This window comes from Scaptodrosophila lebanonensis, unplaced genomic scaffold (assembly GCF_003285725.1).
Source record: "Scaptodrosophila lebanonensis strain 11010-0011.00,11010-0021.00 unplaced genomic scaffold, SlebRS2 tig00000001-arrow-pilon, whole genome shotgun sequence".
Taxonomy (NCBI): Eukaryota; Metazoa; Arthropoda; class Insecta; order Diptera; family Drosophilidae; genus Scaptodrosophila; species Scaptodrosophila lebanonensis.
Genome location: NW_022060529.1, coordinates 21,011,159 through 21,029,798, shown reverse-complemented (window position 1 = coordinate 21,029,798; position 18,640 = coordinate 21,011,159). Strand labels below are relative to the sequence as shown.

Here is an 18,640-nt window from a genome sequence, read left to right as displayed (position 1 = left end):
TGCTGGTTTCTCGTTCCAACCATAAAAGCCGTCGGGATTGTATTAAATACTCAATAGAATATTAAATGAAACGCTTGCAATAGTTACATGCACCTCAATAAAAAGACAAACAACTATAGCTTATGGTTTAAAATTGAAGTTTAACTATTACGGCTTTCCATCAACGGCTTTCCAATAGTGCTCTTTTAAAGCGCCTATTAATTACAATTACACACACATGTATGTATATATTTCATATATATGTATATATATATATATATATATATATATAAATAAAGTTATCGTTTGCTATAGTTATATATGAAGGGCTTAAGTACATACATTTACTGATTTATTCTTACCAATTTCGCCAAACATTTGATGATACTTTCATAGAGAGTTATTGATAGAGCGTAAGTAAGTGATGTGGGTGTTTTTCTTTCTTTTTTTTTTTTTTTGTTTGTTTGTTTGTAGTGCTTGAAGGTATGTATGTATTATGCTAGTTTGATAATGAAAGTTGCGTACGTATGTATGTATGAATCGTTTATGTTATGTATGTACGAGTATGTATCTGTTTGCTTGTACAAGAGAGAAGAGAGTAGGAGTGATTCGTAGAAAAGACTGTTCTTGCTTAACTAATTACAAGTTAGTAACATCTGACAATTCCGTGACAATCTACACAATCTTCATATATATGCTTGTGTGAAATATCCGGTAGCCGATGGCAATGATTACCACAAAAATATGTAGTTGCGACTGCGCCGTTTTGGTTGAACCACCGACGTGTCCATGATACATAGCCGCGGGGTTATCACCTGTGTAGGAAAAGACAATACAAAAGACATTGAGAGTGGGCGAGAGAGAAAGTGTGTACAAATTAATTAAACGAGATAGTTGTGGTCGTCTGGGGATACACATACTATACACAAATAACAGAGTGAAAGCACAAACATGAGCTGGCACAACAAAGCTTAATGAGTGGCTACCATTTTGCACAAATCCTTTCTTCCCCCTAAGTTTGTCAGAAACCATGCGACGCTTATAAGTATTATAAAATATGATGTGTGTGCCTTAGCACTTAGTTTTATATGCCGTTAACATGGCCGGCCAGCCATGCAACGTGGAGGTGTTCACACACATGTGTGTGGGTGCTTAGTTGCTGTTTATGGCCGCTTCCTGCATAGCCTTTAATGGCAGCGCGACGTCGCTTCGTGCTTTTTTGCGGGCGTTTTTAATCCGCATGCTTGTGGTTGCGGTATTTTCATAAATTACTTTTATTGCTTTTTCCTGCTTGATGTACGAAGTGTGAAAGAGCTTTTCACTATACGTGTACTCGTACATACTGGTGTTTGAAGTAAAACAACAACAACAATGAACATTTCCTTTATATTCATTTCGAGCATTTATGCCATTTTGCAATGCTCGCGAATTCTGTAAATTGAATTCCCACTTTCACCCCATTGCACATCAAATTAATAGTAATTGCTGATGCATTTAAAAAAAATGTCCCCTCACTTACCTTTGAAAATGTGAACCAAAACGCTCGCAGGCTGGGTATTGCTGGCCACGCATGTGAAATTTCCCGAGTGCTCGCGACGTGTGCGCAAAATAGTAAGCTCGGATGATTGAAAATCTGTAATGGTTGGCAGCATAAATATTTACTGTGCACACACACAGCCAGCTTACACATTTACCTGGGTCGGTGGACACATTTATGCCCCGATCTATATCATAATTAATCATGCGGTTGTCATGGTACCAAAATATATACTCCGAAGCCTCGGTATTTTGCACAACACGGCATTGTAAGCGCAGCGTGGAGCCCGGCGTTAGATAACGTATTGGTGGTCCTGATATTTCGGCGCGTGCTTCTAACCGAATGGAATGACATTTTGGAAATTGGAAATTTATCGGCCCAATTGGGTGTGTAGCATGTTAAAGAGGTAGAAATGCATTTAAATTTAGTTCAGAGTTGGGCAAACATTAGGTTGTATGCGAATGCATATGACGCGTCAGTTTTATAAATACCGTTTCTTCATAAAATAACTAGATTTTGTTTATTATTTATTTTATTCCCTTAGACTGAAAATACTCAATTTGTAGCTTTAAATTTTTGAAATTTGAACCGAATGAGCCAAAGAAGAAGTTGTCTTAAATGTTCATTTTTAAAATTCACAAGGAACTGACAAAACAGCAATGGCAATCGAATTAATCAAAAGATCCTGATTGGAAATGAAACCAATTAAACCAATCAGTAATCAATGTCATTGTACGAACAAATTTAAGTGAAAAGTAATTTTTCAAAAAAGTTTTGTGGTCTGTTCCATTATCAAGTAAATTTGAAGGGGTTTTGGGAGCAATTTTACAAGTAGTTTGCAAATTAACAATTCAAGCATTAAAGTAAATCAAAACCAAAATGCAAAATACGTATATGAAAATATCTTCATTTGGAAGTCCACGACTACGAGACACGCTGAATACTCTGAAGGCTGTTTCCGCTGGAATATTGGAATACTATACATATATAGCTAAAAATGCACATTACAATTTAAGCATTATTTTATGTAACAAAAATAAATTTGCTAGCCCAAAAGTTTGGAACTTAGTTTCTTCCTAATTTAATCAAAAAGGTAAATTCGATGAGACTGACTTAGTTAAATATGTATGTTTCAGAGTATATCGTAGTCATGTGAAATCGACATAGTGCTGCACATTAGCATGTAAGAATCGTAATTTGACCCTTCTTCTTTTTGCTTCTGAGCTTTGTTTTTGTGAGAGAAAAAAATGGCCATTAGGGCCTACACATTCATGGCAAATTGTTTGTTAAATTTAGAATAATGTGCGTCACTTTGCCACGACCACATGCCTGACTGCCAACGCCGACGATGTTAGAAATTTGCTGAGTCGTTTCCATTGTTATGTGGATGCGAGTGTGTTTGTTTGCTTGTGTGCCTGTTCCCTCTTTTCTAGTCGGCTTTGTCTGACTGGCAGACCAGCGTCCCATACACGATTACACACTGACTTTGTTGCTATCTTTCTGGCATAAAGATGTTTCTAATTTCGGCTCGAGCGCATAAAATGCTTGCCAAAACCCAGAAAAATTGCACGAGTGAGTGGCCGCTCTACTGACATTTTTCCATTTCAAGTTCTCGAGCTGCTCAGATCTCAGACGCACAATTCACATTTCATTTTTTATTCGTATTTAGTGGGTCAGCAGTTTGGAAAATGCATTAAAGCGTAAAATTATAAAGAAGAAAAATCTTTGCACTTAGGCATGAGTAAGTCTGCGCTTTAGTGGAGCAGACTACTTGCTTCCACTTGAATGCAAAAACAATGGGGAGTTTCCAATACTAAGGCGCTGAGTGGATTGCCATTTATCGAGTACATTTGTCGCTTCATCTGCTTACTTACCGACTACACTCAGATGCAGAAATATCGATGTGGGCGGATGTGTGGATACTTGGCATTCGTACACGCCTGCATCACGTAGTTGCACGAATTTTATTTGCAATGTCCAATCCTGTGTGAGATACATATATGCATGAATATATTATGAAATGAACTGTTGCAATATACACACATATAGATATAGAAAATTGTTGGGCTTGAACAGTGGATCACTGCAAATGTATGTTATGTGCAAATATTTTAAAAATCAAATGTAGAGTGCAGATTAAAATTATAATCTAATCCATAATTTAAAATAGAATTAAGTGACATTTGTAATATTTTAATAATAACAAAAGTACCTTATAAGCAATTTTGTTTCAATGGAAAACAAATAGCTGCTATTAATAAAAATGTTAATGTATCCAAAATATAGTTATTGCAAGAATTTGTCTTTCAGTTTTGACACAAATAAAAAAAGCAGAAATAGAAGCTTCGTAAAATATTTTCACCACGAAATCAACAAAAAATATATAAACAAGTATAAATAAATAATATTCTGCGTAAAATAAATTTTTGCACCACTGAACTATATATACAAGTATTGTTGATGCAGTAGCAGTTTTATTATTTTCCTTTTTCCATCTGCATTGCTCTGCATTTGCTTAGACGTGTCAATATTTTGCAATATGCGACACAGCACACACACACACAAGCACACAGACAGAATGACAGATATATGCTCACACGTGCAGGAGTGTATTTTTTTGGATTGGGACAGAAAAATGTTGCCACGTATAGCATATGCGATGCCGTTAGACTCAGTGGTGCATGTCGCATAGTTCAAGGATGTGCGCATTGTTACGCGTGCTTGCATTCGTGCGTGCGTGAGTGCTTCACGATGCGTGGAGTTGTATGAAATTGGTTGGTATAGTGACCTTGCCATTAGCTGACAGGCAGACAGACAGATAAACAGACAGACAGACAGACAGACAAACTGACTGACGAACTGCTCGGAAGTCTACCGACATGGCGTAGCAAGCAATCAGTTTCAAATTGCTTCAATTGCCAATTCTCTCCGTGTCCTTGTGCTTACTCACCTCGGAATGTTTCAAGTGGGTGGCGCTGAAGCGCTCATCGCTGCTGTAGGTGGTCAGACCGACTGTTAACAGATGATAATCCTTTTTGCGTATCCATGATACCTACAAGAAAAGATGGGTAAAAAGGCAGCATGCCATTAGCAAAATATATACAATGAAGCCCTTCGTTTAGTTTAAGGGCTTGTGAAAATGTGAGGCATATGTCCGCTTCAGGGTCGTTCGTGCGTCTTGAACAAATATTTGTCAATCCATCAACAATTTGTTACACACACACACACACATACACACAAAGGCATACCCAAACACACACACAAATCGACGACAACAACACGATGACGATGCAATTTTGAAAAACTCAAAAGGCAAAAAGATACAGCTTAAGGGCAGAAGGAAAAAAATATCAAAAAGCAATTACGTGTAAGCATTGCAATAACAACAATAAATATAATAGCAGATTGATTGATCCAACGCCCAGAGTTCAAATTGGCTGCTTAACAGTAAATAGACAAACAAACATGTTCAAAAGTGGCGAGGGCCCAACACCCAACTCACCCCTCAGCACCCAATTACAGGTTGGAGCCAGTGGGCAGTGGGCGAGGAACACAGCCCCGTGGTTGGTATCCCAAATGGGCGTGCGCGTAGCCATATTGGAGGTTCGTCACCCCCTGTGCGTGTGTGTGTGCGTGTGACTTTTCTTAATCTCAAATGACCATTAATCATTTCGTCATCTACTTTTGATGAGGGCCCATCCCACACCACCGCTCTACACCACTCTGCTTCGATTAGCTTTCATATGCTATATTGCTGACGGTAACAAATCGAAAATGGCCGACAAAAAATGATAGAATGGTATTGGGAATGAGGTAGAGTAGGTTTAGGCAAAAAATGAGCAATGCCTTAGAGTCTGCTGAAGTGACATGCAAGCCTAAGTACGCGGGTGTATCAATCAATTTTCAATTGATAAGGATTTCTATTTATTGGCAAAACGTAGCAAAAGAAAAAAAAGGAAAAAAACATGTAGGCGAAAGTAAATCGAGGCGCCAGCGACTGGAAAACGAGTGTACAACTTTTTAGCGCAAATATTGACACACGCACGTTGGCGCTTCGTGCGCACGAGTGTGCCTTTGACAAAAAATGTTCAAATTAAGTTGAAAGGTAGTAAACGAAATTGAAAAATCAATTGTGCTTAGCTATAAGAAAATTATATTTTCATCAAATGCTTAAGGCGTCAGCTTGTGTGCACACGTAAGACTCAAATTTCAAGATCCTACGAGTACAAACGACTCTAGAATGACAATTTAAAGACGATGCTGTGATTTAAGCACGCTGCTTCAAGTATCTTAAGGAAAATGAATGATTTCATTTAAAAAGGATATTTAATTAAAATATTCTTTGAATGCCTGTCTTATTATGATAATACTTATAATACAGCGAAGAGACATCGGAATGCAAAAAACGGCTACCGTTTTCTCGAGCTGCGAATAATACCTTTACTATTAAGTGTAAAGTTAATTCATACCATGTTTAAAATACTCTTAAGATTGCTGTTGGCTGAGTGTGTGCATTCACATCAAAGGCTCCTATCAAACCCTTTATGCAATAACTATTTTAAAATCAAGTATAATCAACTATTTTTTGAGAAAGAAAATCGAAATAAAGCTGATGTTGTTCTTGATTTTAACACGGTACCAATTGAAAGTTTGATTAAAAAATGACTTCATGATAATATTTTTTAAAAGCTTCATATTCTACTAGCAGGTCTTGTCCGTCTTTGGTGGGCTCAGTATTATTGTTACAATTATAAGTTTATTTACAATATGATATTTCTCATCCGACACTCTCTAAAGTTGCCAAAGGAACTGCCAATAGCACATTGGTACATTCCGAAAGCTAGGGCATATACATACTCTGACCATGCCCGTACTATTTACAATAGTACGATTTAGTAATATTTTTACAATAGTAGTAATATTTTGAAATTAAATTGTGAAATTTTTAATAAATTAAACAAAAACATTGTGGGCGCCCTCCTTTGCGATGCTCATACCAAGTATCTAAGAGCTGGCGAATCGAGAATTAAATCGTCCAATTAAAAAAAAATTAAATAATGATATTGTAGAATTAAATTGTGAAATTTCTGATAAATTAAATTAAAATATTGTGGGATCTCTTCCTCTGCGATTCTCATAGCAAGTACATAAGCGCTTGCAAATCGAGAATAAAATTGTAAAATTTCTGTAAAATTAAGTAATAAATTTGTGAATTTAAATCATGAAATTTCTGATAAATTAAAAAATTTAATAAAAATATTGTGAGCGCCCTCCTCTGCGATTCTCATACCAAGTACCTAAGCACTAGAAAATCAAAAACTAAATTGTGAAATTTCTAAAAAATTAAATAGTAAATTTGTGGCTTTGAATTGTGAAATTTCTGACAAATTAAAACATTGTGGGCGCCCTCCTCTGCGATTCTCATACCAAATACCTAAGCGCTGGCAAATCGTGAATGGAATTGTGAAATCCTGAAAAATAAAATTATGATATTTTGAAATTGAATTGTGAAATCCTGAAACATAAAATTTCTCTGCGCTTCTCATACCAAGTACCTAAGCGCTGGCAAGTAGAGAATTAAATTGTGGATTTTTTAAAAAATTAAATAATAAATTTGTGAAATTTGTGTTGTTTGTTATTTCTTGCTACTGTTATATTATTATTATATTATTATATGCCCCAAATTTGAAATCCATCGGACAAAATTTATAACACAAGCTTTTCAATTGAAAAAAAGTGGTTAAATATTTAAACCCAAAAAACCAAGTATATAGCTTTTTTTGTATTCTTTCTGAGAGTATACAAACTAAGTTCTACGTTAATCGGATGAAAATTTTATATTTTTCATACAAACGTTGGAGCCCGTTTTTTACCCTTTGGAGTTCGAATATTCTAAAACGGTTTCTTAATGATCACTTTCACTGGAAAGGAAAGAAATTTGTGTCCAAATTTCAGCTTCGTAGCTCTTACCGTTTGGGCTGTGCTTTGATTGCCAATGAGTCAGTCAGTACAAACTGTTTTATATATATAGAAATTATTGGGAAAATTTAAATTTGAATTTCTACCATTAACTAAATGATATTATTTAATGGGTGGCGTATACAAATACGATACAAAATTTTTCATTCGCTTATACTCTATGTTCGTTCAACCGGCTGCTCTTTGGCAAATTAAAATATATGTTGAAAGCATATTTCATGCTTTGGCAAAATCTGCACTTGAATGGAGCGACGAATATGCTCTTAAGTCGTTTATTATGGTGTCTGTGCCTGCTGCTGGCAAGCTACATATGAAAATCTATATATCTATTCAATACAATCTGCAACAGTGAAACAAGTAAGTACAGAGGTACAGAAGTGTGAGGCATAAATTGTGCATAAATTTAATGCGATTTTTCCCTTAGCATACTCTCTGCGCCTGTGTCTTGGTGCCAAAAATATTCAAGCTCACACATCCACTGCAAAAAGAGGGCATGAAGAGCCGCCGACTCAGACCACATACATATTGATATGTATATACTGTATATATTTATGAAGCCTAGTGCTTCTACGTGTTGGCAAATAAACCGAGCCGCTAAAAAGGGAGCACAAAATCTTAAGCAGTGAAATATGCGACTGAAAAAAGTATATATACTCGTATTTAGAAATAAATATACAACAAGAGAGAGAGAGACGGAAAAAAATATCAAGATGGAAACATTTTGATGTGCTCGTCGAATATTATATACTCTTAGAGCTATTTTTGAGATAAAAATTCGTTTACAAATGGTTTTTGTAAGTATTTATATATAAGTAACTAAATAAGTAAGAAAGTAATTAGGTAAGTGAGTAAATGAGTGAGTCAGTAAGTGAGTAAGCGAGTAAACGACAAAGTTAGTAAGTAAGTAAGAAAGTAAGTGATTTAGTAAAGAAGTGAATATCTAAGTATGTAAGTAAGTGGGTAAATGAGTAAGTAATTGAGTATGAAAGTATTCAAGTAAGTAAGTAAGTAATTAATTAAAAAGCAAACTAAGTTTGTAATTTACTAGGTTTGTAAATGAATTAATACATTGGGAATTAAGTAAATTACACATAAAATAAATAGTAAGTAAATGTTGACACGATTTCGAACAGAATTCTCTTTTTTAATAGTCAGTCGATTGACAAAAAATGGTTTCCTTAAATGGTGTAGAAATCTTTTTACGGTTATTCTCGTAGTTCAATTTTTATTACTCTTCTTTTGAGTAATAAATTTCTTCTTTTTTTACTCATATTCTTACATTTTTCACGATATTATTTTAATTTTTTTGACCAGACAGAGTTGTTAAGAGTAATTTAATCAATTTCTATAAAGAAATCATTTAATAGTAAAAAAACGTGCTTTACTTTTTATGTGTTGAAAGCATAATATTTTACCTTTTGCCAGGATATAAAAATATGTAAAGATATGGAAGGGAGCCAACAGCCGAAGTAAAGCCATCACAACCCAAACTGCCAGAAACACACTCACACACACACAAGAACACACACATGCATAAGCAAAAAGGAGCGTGAAACGCAAAAACCGAAAAGAAATAAAATGTTGCTGCAATTAATCAAAAGGATGCGAATTCCTTTGGCAAATGTAGGCGACGACGGTATGTGTTTGTATGAATTGCTGCTGCATGTGTATGTGTACATGTAGCGCATAAATCTCTGGGCCTGTCACATGTGTGTGTGGGTGTGTGTGTGTATATATATATATATATATATATATATGTAAGTGCGTATGTATATATGAATGGGTAAGGGTAAGTGGCACTGCCATGACTACCACTGCCATTGGTGGTTACGGTTGTGTTGCAGCTGTGCGCGCGTAGATAATTGTTTACATTTTACCTTTTACTTTTTTTTAAAATATGCATGTATGTGTGAATAAAAAGTTGCCTTAATTTATGGGCAAAAACGCAGTGTTCGACAAACAAAACCAAAATGCAGAAAAACCAAAATGTGGGGCCCAGACCGCTCGCCTGCAGCCACAAATCACTTGTTACCAAATTTATGGCAAATTTATGCTAACTACTTGTCCCTTTTATGCCAACAGCCAGAAGCAACAACAAAACTCACGCCAATCCCAACATGCTCTGCATAGCACCCAAAGGTGGGCAATATCGAATTGTAGCCGCAGACCGAATTGAAATGTATTTATTACTTTCTGATTTGTTTACGACTTTTTTCCCCTGTCTGTGCAGCTTATCGGCCAATCTTTGACAGCTGTGCCGCGCACATGTGTCGCGTTAGAAAGGGGGTGTCGGGAGGCGGAGCGGGAGGGGGAGAGGCTGCGGATGTTTGCGTTAATAATAAGGATTGCGCAAAACTAAATCAATATGCAAGTGCAAGCCATTTGGCATGCGCTTTTCCATTTGAATTTGAAATATGTATTTGAATTGTTGTTGCAAGCAAAACCTGCGGATTTGTGCACATTTTATCCCATTGGAGTGCTATGTGGAGAATGTGTTTGGCATACACGTACAATATATTGTTTTTCTGTTTCTCAACCAATTTCCGATGCCACAATCCACACCCAATCCACAAAAGAATGACAGACCATAAGGAAAATGAAAAAGCGCTGTAAAATTTGGTAAAAAACTTTTTCAATGCAAAAGTTTGAACAAGCGATTTTAATAAAATTCTATTTAAGGTATCTGTATTTTTTTTTTTTGTATGGCTTTTGTCTTCTCTTCACATCCATCTGCACATAAGTGTAGACATACATGTTTATATGTATGTGTCTGCGTGAGTGAACAGCAAAATTGTATTCAAACTGCACGTCTACTTGTATGAATGCTCTACCAATGTATTTGTGTAGGTGAATACTCATGTATGTGTAGAGAGATATTCACATGTATGTATGAGTATGTATGCATTTCCATTTCATTTTTAAGGCACGAACTGTGAATTTAGCTAAAATACTGAAACTTTGAAGCGAAAATCGCTCAATTTACTGTTATGTGTATTTTAGCGTCTACATATGTATGTATGCGTGTGCATCTATGTATATAGTACATATATATGCATTTGGTTATGCCATAGTTGATAACTATTTTTGCATTCTCTTTACCCACAAACACAACTGGGGCGCCTACACTTTCCTGCAACTGCACACGGATCCCTCACTCCCCCACTCCCCCACTCACCATTGTTGCAAGCGACATAAAAATGGGCTACGCAAATAGCAACAGAAACAGCAACAAGGAGCTTTTGCATATTTGGCGGTTTCTGTGTGAATGGCCATCTAAGTGTTTGCACAACTTCTAGTTTGTTTGCAAAATTAGGTCAGTAGCAAACAGTGGTATGCAAGTGTTTGCAAAAACTATAAAAAAAACGAATGGAGATGAAAATGTGAGGTCGGGCAGCAATTGTGCTTGATGATAGCTTGCCATTTTATACTGATTCACAGGCATTGTGTCTTGATGAATACTAAAAAAGACCCATCCATATCGCTCCTTTAATTGCCTTTTATTTTTCTGAAAACAATTGTGAAATGTTCTGAAATTGTTAATAATATATCGATCGATAGTAACAAAAAAATCATATCCAAAAACAAAGTTACTGTATTTTTTTAAGCCACCAAATTTTTTAAATATTATGCCCCGATTAAAAGGGGACTCCCTCATTCGAGGGGCTGCTGGCAACAACATTGCATTGTCGTAAAGAGTTTAATTTAAAAATGAGCTGAAATTATTTATTTATTTAATTTATTAATCAATAAAGTATGCGTAGTCGACATATGATTAATGTTCAAAGATATAAAGCCTCAATAATAATCTAGAAAAAATAGAATAATGTGCGATAACGCCTTCGACCCGTTGGGGAGGTTTAATTTGCATTCACAGACAAATCTGACAAATGCTATAAATATTAACTGACCCAACAAGTAAAAAAAAGATACAAAGCAGTAAGTAAAAAAACCTGAATTCTAAATAAGTAACTTAATGACAAAAAATAGAAGGAAAATCTTCAACCTGGTAGTGTTAAGTTTTTCTCGGGAATTATTGTAAAAAGCAGTTTTTATAGAGCAGAGAGAGAATCGTGTTGAGAGTAATTAAGAAAGATCACATAACCCGAAAACGATTGTGCACAGTTGTGACTCGAGACAAAATGAATGGAAAAAATTCCTTGATGTTCTACAAGGAACTAAAAAATTAAGTCCATCTAAAAGGACAGTCAAAGTCCCTTTGCAGATTCGATGTTGATTGCATAAACAAGAAGCTCGCTGCGATTGAAGTAAATAAGAGTGCTATACATGCAGTTAATGCATAATTAAGCAATTATATTCACGCTTACCACGTGCCACAAATTAGGCTGTTAAATTGAAAACGCACCCGTGATTATTTCTGGCATTGATGGTCGTGAGACCCAAACAATGGGCTTTCAGTATAAGTATTCGCCTCAAAGGCAAAAAGCCGCGAAAAAAGGGCGGAATGGAAAAATTACCGTTGCCTACTTTGCAGCTGTCAGCGTTTTGTCAACGCCCACCAAAACGAATATGATTGTGAATGTGAGTGTATTGTGAAAGGCCTTGCCTTGGTTTCATTTCCATTCAATGTAAACAAAGAGGCACACACTTAGCTGTTGGGATTGCTTGGCATTTTTTGTTGTTGTGTTTTTGGTCTTTTGTTAATTCATTAATGTCCACAATTGATGTAATTAAGAGGGTGGAACGAGAGAGGAAAACGATTGTTCTGCAATTAAAATAATTAAAATGAAGTGCAGTATTAAGTGAAGCTAAAGTAAACGAGCCTATACACGAGCCGCTCACACTCTCGCATTTGGTGTAACGTTAAACTTTTGTTGTTGAAGGCACAAAAGTATTTTCTAGGGCGTTGTTCCATTTCTGGACCCAAAGTTGCGCCTGCTGCTGTGTCACGGCATTGAACTTTCACCTCTGTCGCATGACAATACTTGTAGTATATAAAATGTCAGCATAGCCGAGCAGTTACTCAACTTAGTCAACAGCATCAACAACACCAGCAGCAACAGCTACGATGCTTAATTGTTTAAAGTTGTGTGCCCTTGTCTCTGGCTGTGAGTGTGTATGTGTGTGTGGATAAAAGTTTATAGAAATGATAAAGCTATTTTTCAAGCATGCACACATACACATATACAAGTATATACCCAGAAGCTCTGAAACTTGTAAAATTGTCTTAGGGCATAAAATCTGGGTCAAAAATGTGTGTCCTTTGTGAGCTCAACATTGAAACATTTGTTTTAATAAAACATTGTTACGAGCAAAAGCAGGGATATGACAAAAGACATGCATAGAGTGGCTGTTTGGGTTAAGAAGGCGGACGACAGCGTTTGACTCCTATGCACATCATCAACCCTTTCTTAGGTTGACCTATCCTCTACAGGCTGGCCCAAACGTCTTATTAAGTAACAAACAAACAAACAAGCAAACAGGCAGGCAGGCAGGCAGACGGGCAGGCCGGCCGTCAGAAAAGCATGCTGGCAGGTCGGCAGGTTGGCTAACAAGCGCTCGTCACTTGTTTAATTACGGTTAAGGCTGCCAGACAACAAAGTGATAATGATTTGTATTCATTAAAAAGGTTTATGGCAATTTTCAGCAGAATTAATTCTGCGCATGGGCGTTGCAGACACGCCTGGACGCTAAGTGGCTGCGTTTAATGAAAATGTGTTCCCCTGCTAATGAGCTTGGCCATGAAATTATAAAGCTGGCAGCTCCAGACGCACATTCCATAAACTTTGGCACATTTTAATAAGCCGCTAAAATCAAATATACATTTTGTATACGAGTACTTATACTTGATTCATAAATTTATGCAATTTAAATGCAAATGCTGTATAAACGAAAACAATAATACGTACACACATGAACGCTCTCCTACGCAATGTTTTGGAAGTCATTGTAAAAATAACAACAATGGAGAATGCTGCAGTCGATAAAGCCCGGCAGTGAAATACTATGTACCCAAAACTTTCTGCCGCTGCTGAATTACATAGTTACATAATAAGAGCGAACCCCCTCCTGCAATTTGTCGCGGAAGTACTGGAGTGAAATTATTTCGTTAATAACTTTTCTTAGAACTGACCGAATCCGATGAAATTGGTTGAGAAGTAAATAATTATGCAAAGTTTGGTTTATTTAGCTTTGATATTGTGGGCAATATTGATGAAATGATGTACCCCTCCCACCCGATAAAGAAAATGATAATATATGTATATATTAAGTGCCACATTGTGTACACAACAATATTTTTAAATTTTTAAAAATATGTTTGTCATTTTGACGCGCAAGTCCCTTAAACGGACAGTAATAAAAAATGAGCGAAATAAAATCGAGGCAGCAATAACAATAACAAAGAGCACATTTAAGTCAGTGCGTGGAGAAAAAATTTTATTTTTAAATGAACAATACAAATAATAAAAAAAAAAAACAATAGCAAACGTCTAAAATAACTGTACATGTGTGTATGCTCGTTGTCTCTATACAGAGATAATAATTTATGTGTGCTGGCAAAAAATTTAATTTATTCCTCCGTTGAATGTGAAAAAATAATTTTCATTTGGCAAACAAAACAAGGCGCTCGTATACAAGTAGAAGTATGTAGGTATGCTATATACTACGAATATAGTATGTATGTTAAGTTCGAGTATACATTTGCCTGCAGCAATTTTTAGAAAATTCATTCAAATACAAAATATTATACTATACATATACTTGTAGATAATATACATACTCGCACATACAAATATGGGTTTGTTTTCATACATGTGTATTTGTATATTTGAGGCCATGTCATATGAAAATAGAGATATAGTATGTACGCATGTGTATGCTATTATTATTGCTATCCATGGCCTGAATTATGTGCTTGTTTTTCCCATGCAGCCGCAGCCTAAGAAAAGGCCATACAATTTTACAAACATTAATTTTTTCGCATGACCAATAGTAATTTATATGTTTATCTGATCTTAAACTTTGAAAATTGTACTACATGCAGCCTGGCACACTCGCACATACCTTTAGTAGAGAGTAGGGGGCTGCTTAAATATTTGTTTAACCTTTTTTATCTTAACGATATATCGCTAGCTGGCTGAAGCTTCCAATTGTTAGCCAGGAAAACCCTTCGGCGTTAATTTTCATAAAATACCAATTTTGGCATTTTTATCTCCACTGTTCGTCCCGTCTATGCAGCCTTGGAAAATATTTGAGCTTGTGTGTGTGGGTGACTAGGATGTGCTTTTTTGTTTGTTTTTATTTTTGTTGTTATGAAAGAAAAGAAACCTTTTCTCGTCTATCTTAAATAATTATATTTTGTAATTTGCATAACAAAATTTCGCCAGCAAATTATAAATAAATTACCTGCTATCATTTATACGATCTAAATTCCCGACAGTCGCACACTCAGTATGCGTGTGTGTATTTATATACATATACATGTAGTACTAATATGTACGAGTATGTGTCTGAACAGTTTTTACGGTTTCAACGTTTAAGCTTTTCACATTTTCTTCTACCTCAATTTCTGTATCGTATTGCCTGCTACGAAAGTTTTTGGTATGCTGTGAGCACATTTAATTACTGCTACTTTGCTCTGGGAAAATATCTACGAGTCTAGACATTAAAAACGACAATTTATCTAAAAAGTAATTAAGTGCTCAGGTCACAGATACGTAGACTCGTACACACAGTGGCGGACTTTACGGAAGCCCACAGCTTGGCTCTGTAAGTAGAACGTTTAGTTGCAGCGACTGCTGCTGATTTCGTTCAATTTATTTGCACACACTTAGAGAGATGCTCGTATAAATAGAGAAGGACAGCTTAAAGTCGAGCTGTTGAGTGCCCTGCAGCGCACACGTACTATATACTATTTGCTTATTTCATTTAAAATTGTAAATGACTGCCTGCCTCCGCCCACTTCCTCTCTATACTCATCACTTCCTATTCTCTCTATTTCTCTAATGACATATTTTAATGTCCGCCCGGCATATTCGAGTGTCTAGTTAAATGTGTCGTAATTTTTAATTAAGCAAGTGTGTATGGCTTGGCAGTCAGACGTGTTCATATGGGAATATATCTACTGTACACATGTGTGTGTATGTGCTTGGAGGCGTGCCTAGAGCTGTTGCCATTTTGTGTCTGCATTTGATTTATGTGCTAAAAATTTGTTCAAGTTTGCTTGCAATTTTCTTCTGGTCTTAAACTTTAAGTATTATTGTGTGTTAAACATGACAAATCGAGTGAGAAATTGATTAAAGGTGAGAAATTGTGTTTTAAATGTAAGTCTAATGGAGGTTTTCTTAATCATACTTTATTTTCAAATATGCGTATTGGAAAGAAAATAAATAAAATGAGTTTGAAGAAGAAAATTAACTCCACTTTGTTAATTTATATTCTCGGAAGCAACCTTTTTATTTATTAATTATTATAATTTTAATTATAGAAGTATAGTTATCTTCTTATAATTCTTTTTTGTTTATTTAACAATAAATTATCCATTAAAAGACTGACAAATTGAATTTTTTTATTCCTTTTTCTTTAATGTGTTGAAAACCATTCTATTAAGTGAATAGATTATGCATTATAAGAAAGTAATTAGCAACAACTTTCGTTCTATTGAGGTATTTTATGGCTGGACCGAATTTTAAGCTTATATACTCTTAATCGCCCAATTGGAGTAAGTTAAATAGAAATTATAGCTCAAAAGAGGAAAAAAGAAGTCCGAAAATTTACGACATCAAATTAGAAATAAAATAAAATGCTAGAGCAATAAATGTGTGAAAATATAACAAGAAATGGTGGCAATAATAATGATAACAAGAACAACTAAAGACGGGTGCCCCAACTTGCAATGTGGACTAGTTTTTTCATGGCGATCAAGAATATATTTACTTTGTGGGGTCTTCCACACTTCATAATTAATTTATTACTTGAATTTAATATTGCATTAAATTAGTTTAAATATGTATGTATTTTTTTCATTTTTGTGGGAGTAGGTACAGACTTGAGCCCGCTCAACTCTAGCATTCATTTCTTGTTACAGTTTTGTTGTGTGGAGTTTACTCTGCGCCTTTGCCTTCACATCTTTCAAATTTGCCAACAGGGAGTGTGGTTAAAATTAAAATTGCAGTAAAGAGGTGAAACAAAGGCGCAGACATTTTCCTCTATAGAGGAAGCAATTCATTTATTTAATGTTTCCTGCATTTTATTGTCGTCTGAAATAAATTTACGACAATAGCACCAGCAACGGCAACGGTAACGGCAAAGGCAACAAAAAGCGCGGAAATGTATAATACGAGTATGTACGTACATTTAGTCAACCCTAAAGGCGGGCGAAAGCGAAAAGAAACCCGCAGCCAAAAGAGGTAAGAGTCAAACCTTTGGAAAGCTAAAGACAAAGGCGAAAAAATGCTGTTGACCTGCCCTTCAAGTGTAATGAAAAAGTCGCTATGATTGAATACGACAACAGGATAAGGGGGCTAGGTGGGCTGATAGTCAGGCAAGGGTGGCATTGGGGAGTGGTCCTGTTGGCTAAACTCTGGAGTAAGCATTATTTATTTCTATATGAGAACAATTTACAGTGCTGTACGGAGTGTGCGGCAATACATTTTCATTGAACCCTTATGCAATACCTAACGTTGCCACAGAGTACTTAGCTCAGCGCATAAATTCTAGGAAATATAAATGTTTGCTTTTGTACAAAGGTACATTTTAATGCACATGCAAATGTATGATAATAGCAAGGAAATGGAATGGAATGAAAAAGCATTTCTATTATGTCGCTGGTAGAGGTGTGTACTTCGTATGAAATGTAAACAACAATCGCAAGACCCTGATGCCATGGCCAATTAAAGCAACAATATTATTATGAAATGTGAAAGCTTTATATGTGTTTCGTCGTGGCAAGGCATTGTGCCATATAATATACTCGTATGTGTACTATGCAAGAGAAAACTATTAAACAGAACTTATAAATTTTTAATAAGCGTATTAGTTTATTTGTTTGGAAATATTCCTAATGGGCACGCTAGATATATCTGAGAATCTGACTGCAATTATTTTTTGTTCAATATTAGCATGAACTTGATTGGATGTTTTATAAACATTTTTATGCATAAATACTATTGTAGTATGGCGAGTGAAACAAACGTTCTCCTTTTCTCATTCGTTTAATACTGACTCTATGAGAGATGAGGCTCAACGGAGCTCATCTCGATATTATTTACATTTATCGATATATCTTACAAACTATATTGCAGAGGTACATTTATATTGCATCGCTATAAGTATATACTAACTATATACTACACTATTTTTAAATGTTCTCTTGTAAATGGAACCAAATTATCCTTATCACCAGAAGGTTTTCAAAAATGAAAGGTGAAAAAGGTTTCTTTTCAATTTTTTTTATTAAGTAGCTTGCAGTTTTTCATTTATTGTATTTGTTATTTTTTTTGTAACTAACAATTATAGTTCAAATAGTTGCACTATTTACAGTATGAAATTAAATTAAGTCCTCAACAAATTGTGTCTGGTAAAATAAATATAATAGCAATAGAAAAGGTTTTTCAAAAACATGTATTTGAATCATCCCAAGACTGAGTATTTGGAGTTTCAAAGACACTTGAACTTGAAAAATTGGGGGTAGGGAAAGAAGCGTTGGAACATGAACATGGTGATCAGTAATTAAAGGGGCACTATAAAAAACCCCATTAGAGAATGATGAATTCAAAGGAAACTGAAAAGTTGAGTATCTAGCTCTGCATTTCCAGTGCAACAAATGGCCATAACGAGAAAGAAAAGAATTGTAAGACTGCTGAAAAATAAAGGAAATTATTTTTTATTGAGTCAGTAACTTTCAGAGCCTCTGTCGCAGGCATGTAGGCTGATATTAACATTGTTAATTTCACATTACATAATTGCTAGCATGTGTTATTGCATAACAAGTTACTGTACGACACTGCTGGGCCTTGGCATTTAATTTTACGCCTACACGTGTGTGTAAATTACGGGCTGACTGGTCATGTACTATACTTGTACATATAGCCACAGTTCGGTGGATGTCAGGAGCCAGCATAAACATAAATGAACCATTTCGGTGCTTAACTACTTATTAAGTTGAGCACACTTGGAAGCGCAATT

General features: G+C 35.5%; 1 protein-coding gene across 1 annotated transcript in view; it reads right to left on the bottom strand.

The window, feature by feature from the left end:
* Positions 1-416: 416 nt before the first annotated feature.
* Positions 417-18,640, bottom strand: part of LOC115632412 — a 50,102-nt gene continuing 31,878 nt past the window's right edge. The window contains exons 3-7 of the mRNA XM_030529587.1: positions 4,467-4,568; positions 3,391-3,499; positions 1,674-1,850; positions 1,499-1,612; positions 417-794 (exon numbers count right to left, since the gene is read on the bottom strand). Coding sequence (XP_030385447.1) covers positions 655-794; positions 1,499-1,612; positions 1,674-1,850; positions 3,391-3,499; positions 4,467-4,568 — 642 coding nt within the window. The 3' untranslated portion in view covers positions 417-654. The remainder of the gene's footprint in view (positions 795-1,498; positions 1,613-1,673; positions 1,851-3,390; positions 3,500-4,466; positions 4,569-18,640) is intronic.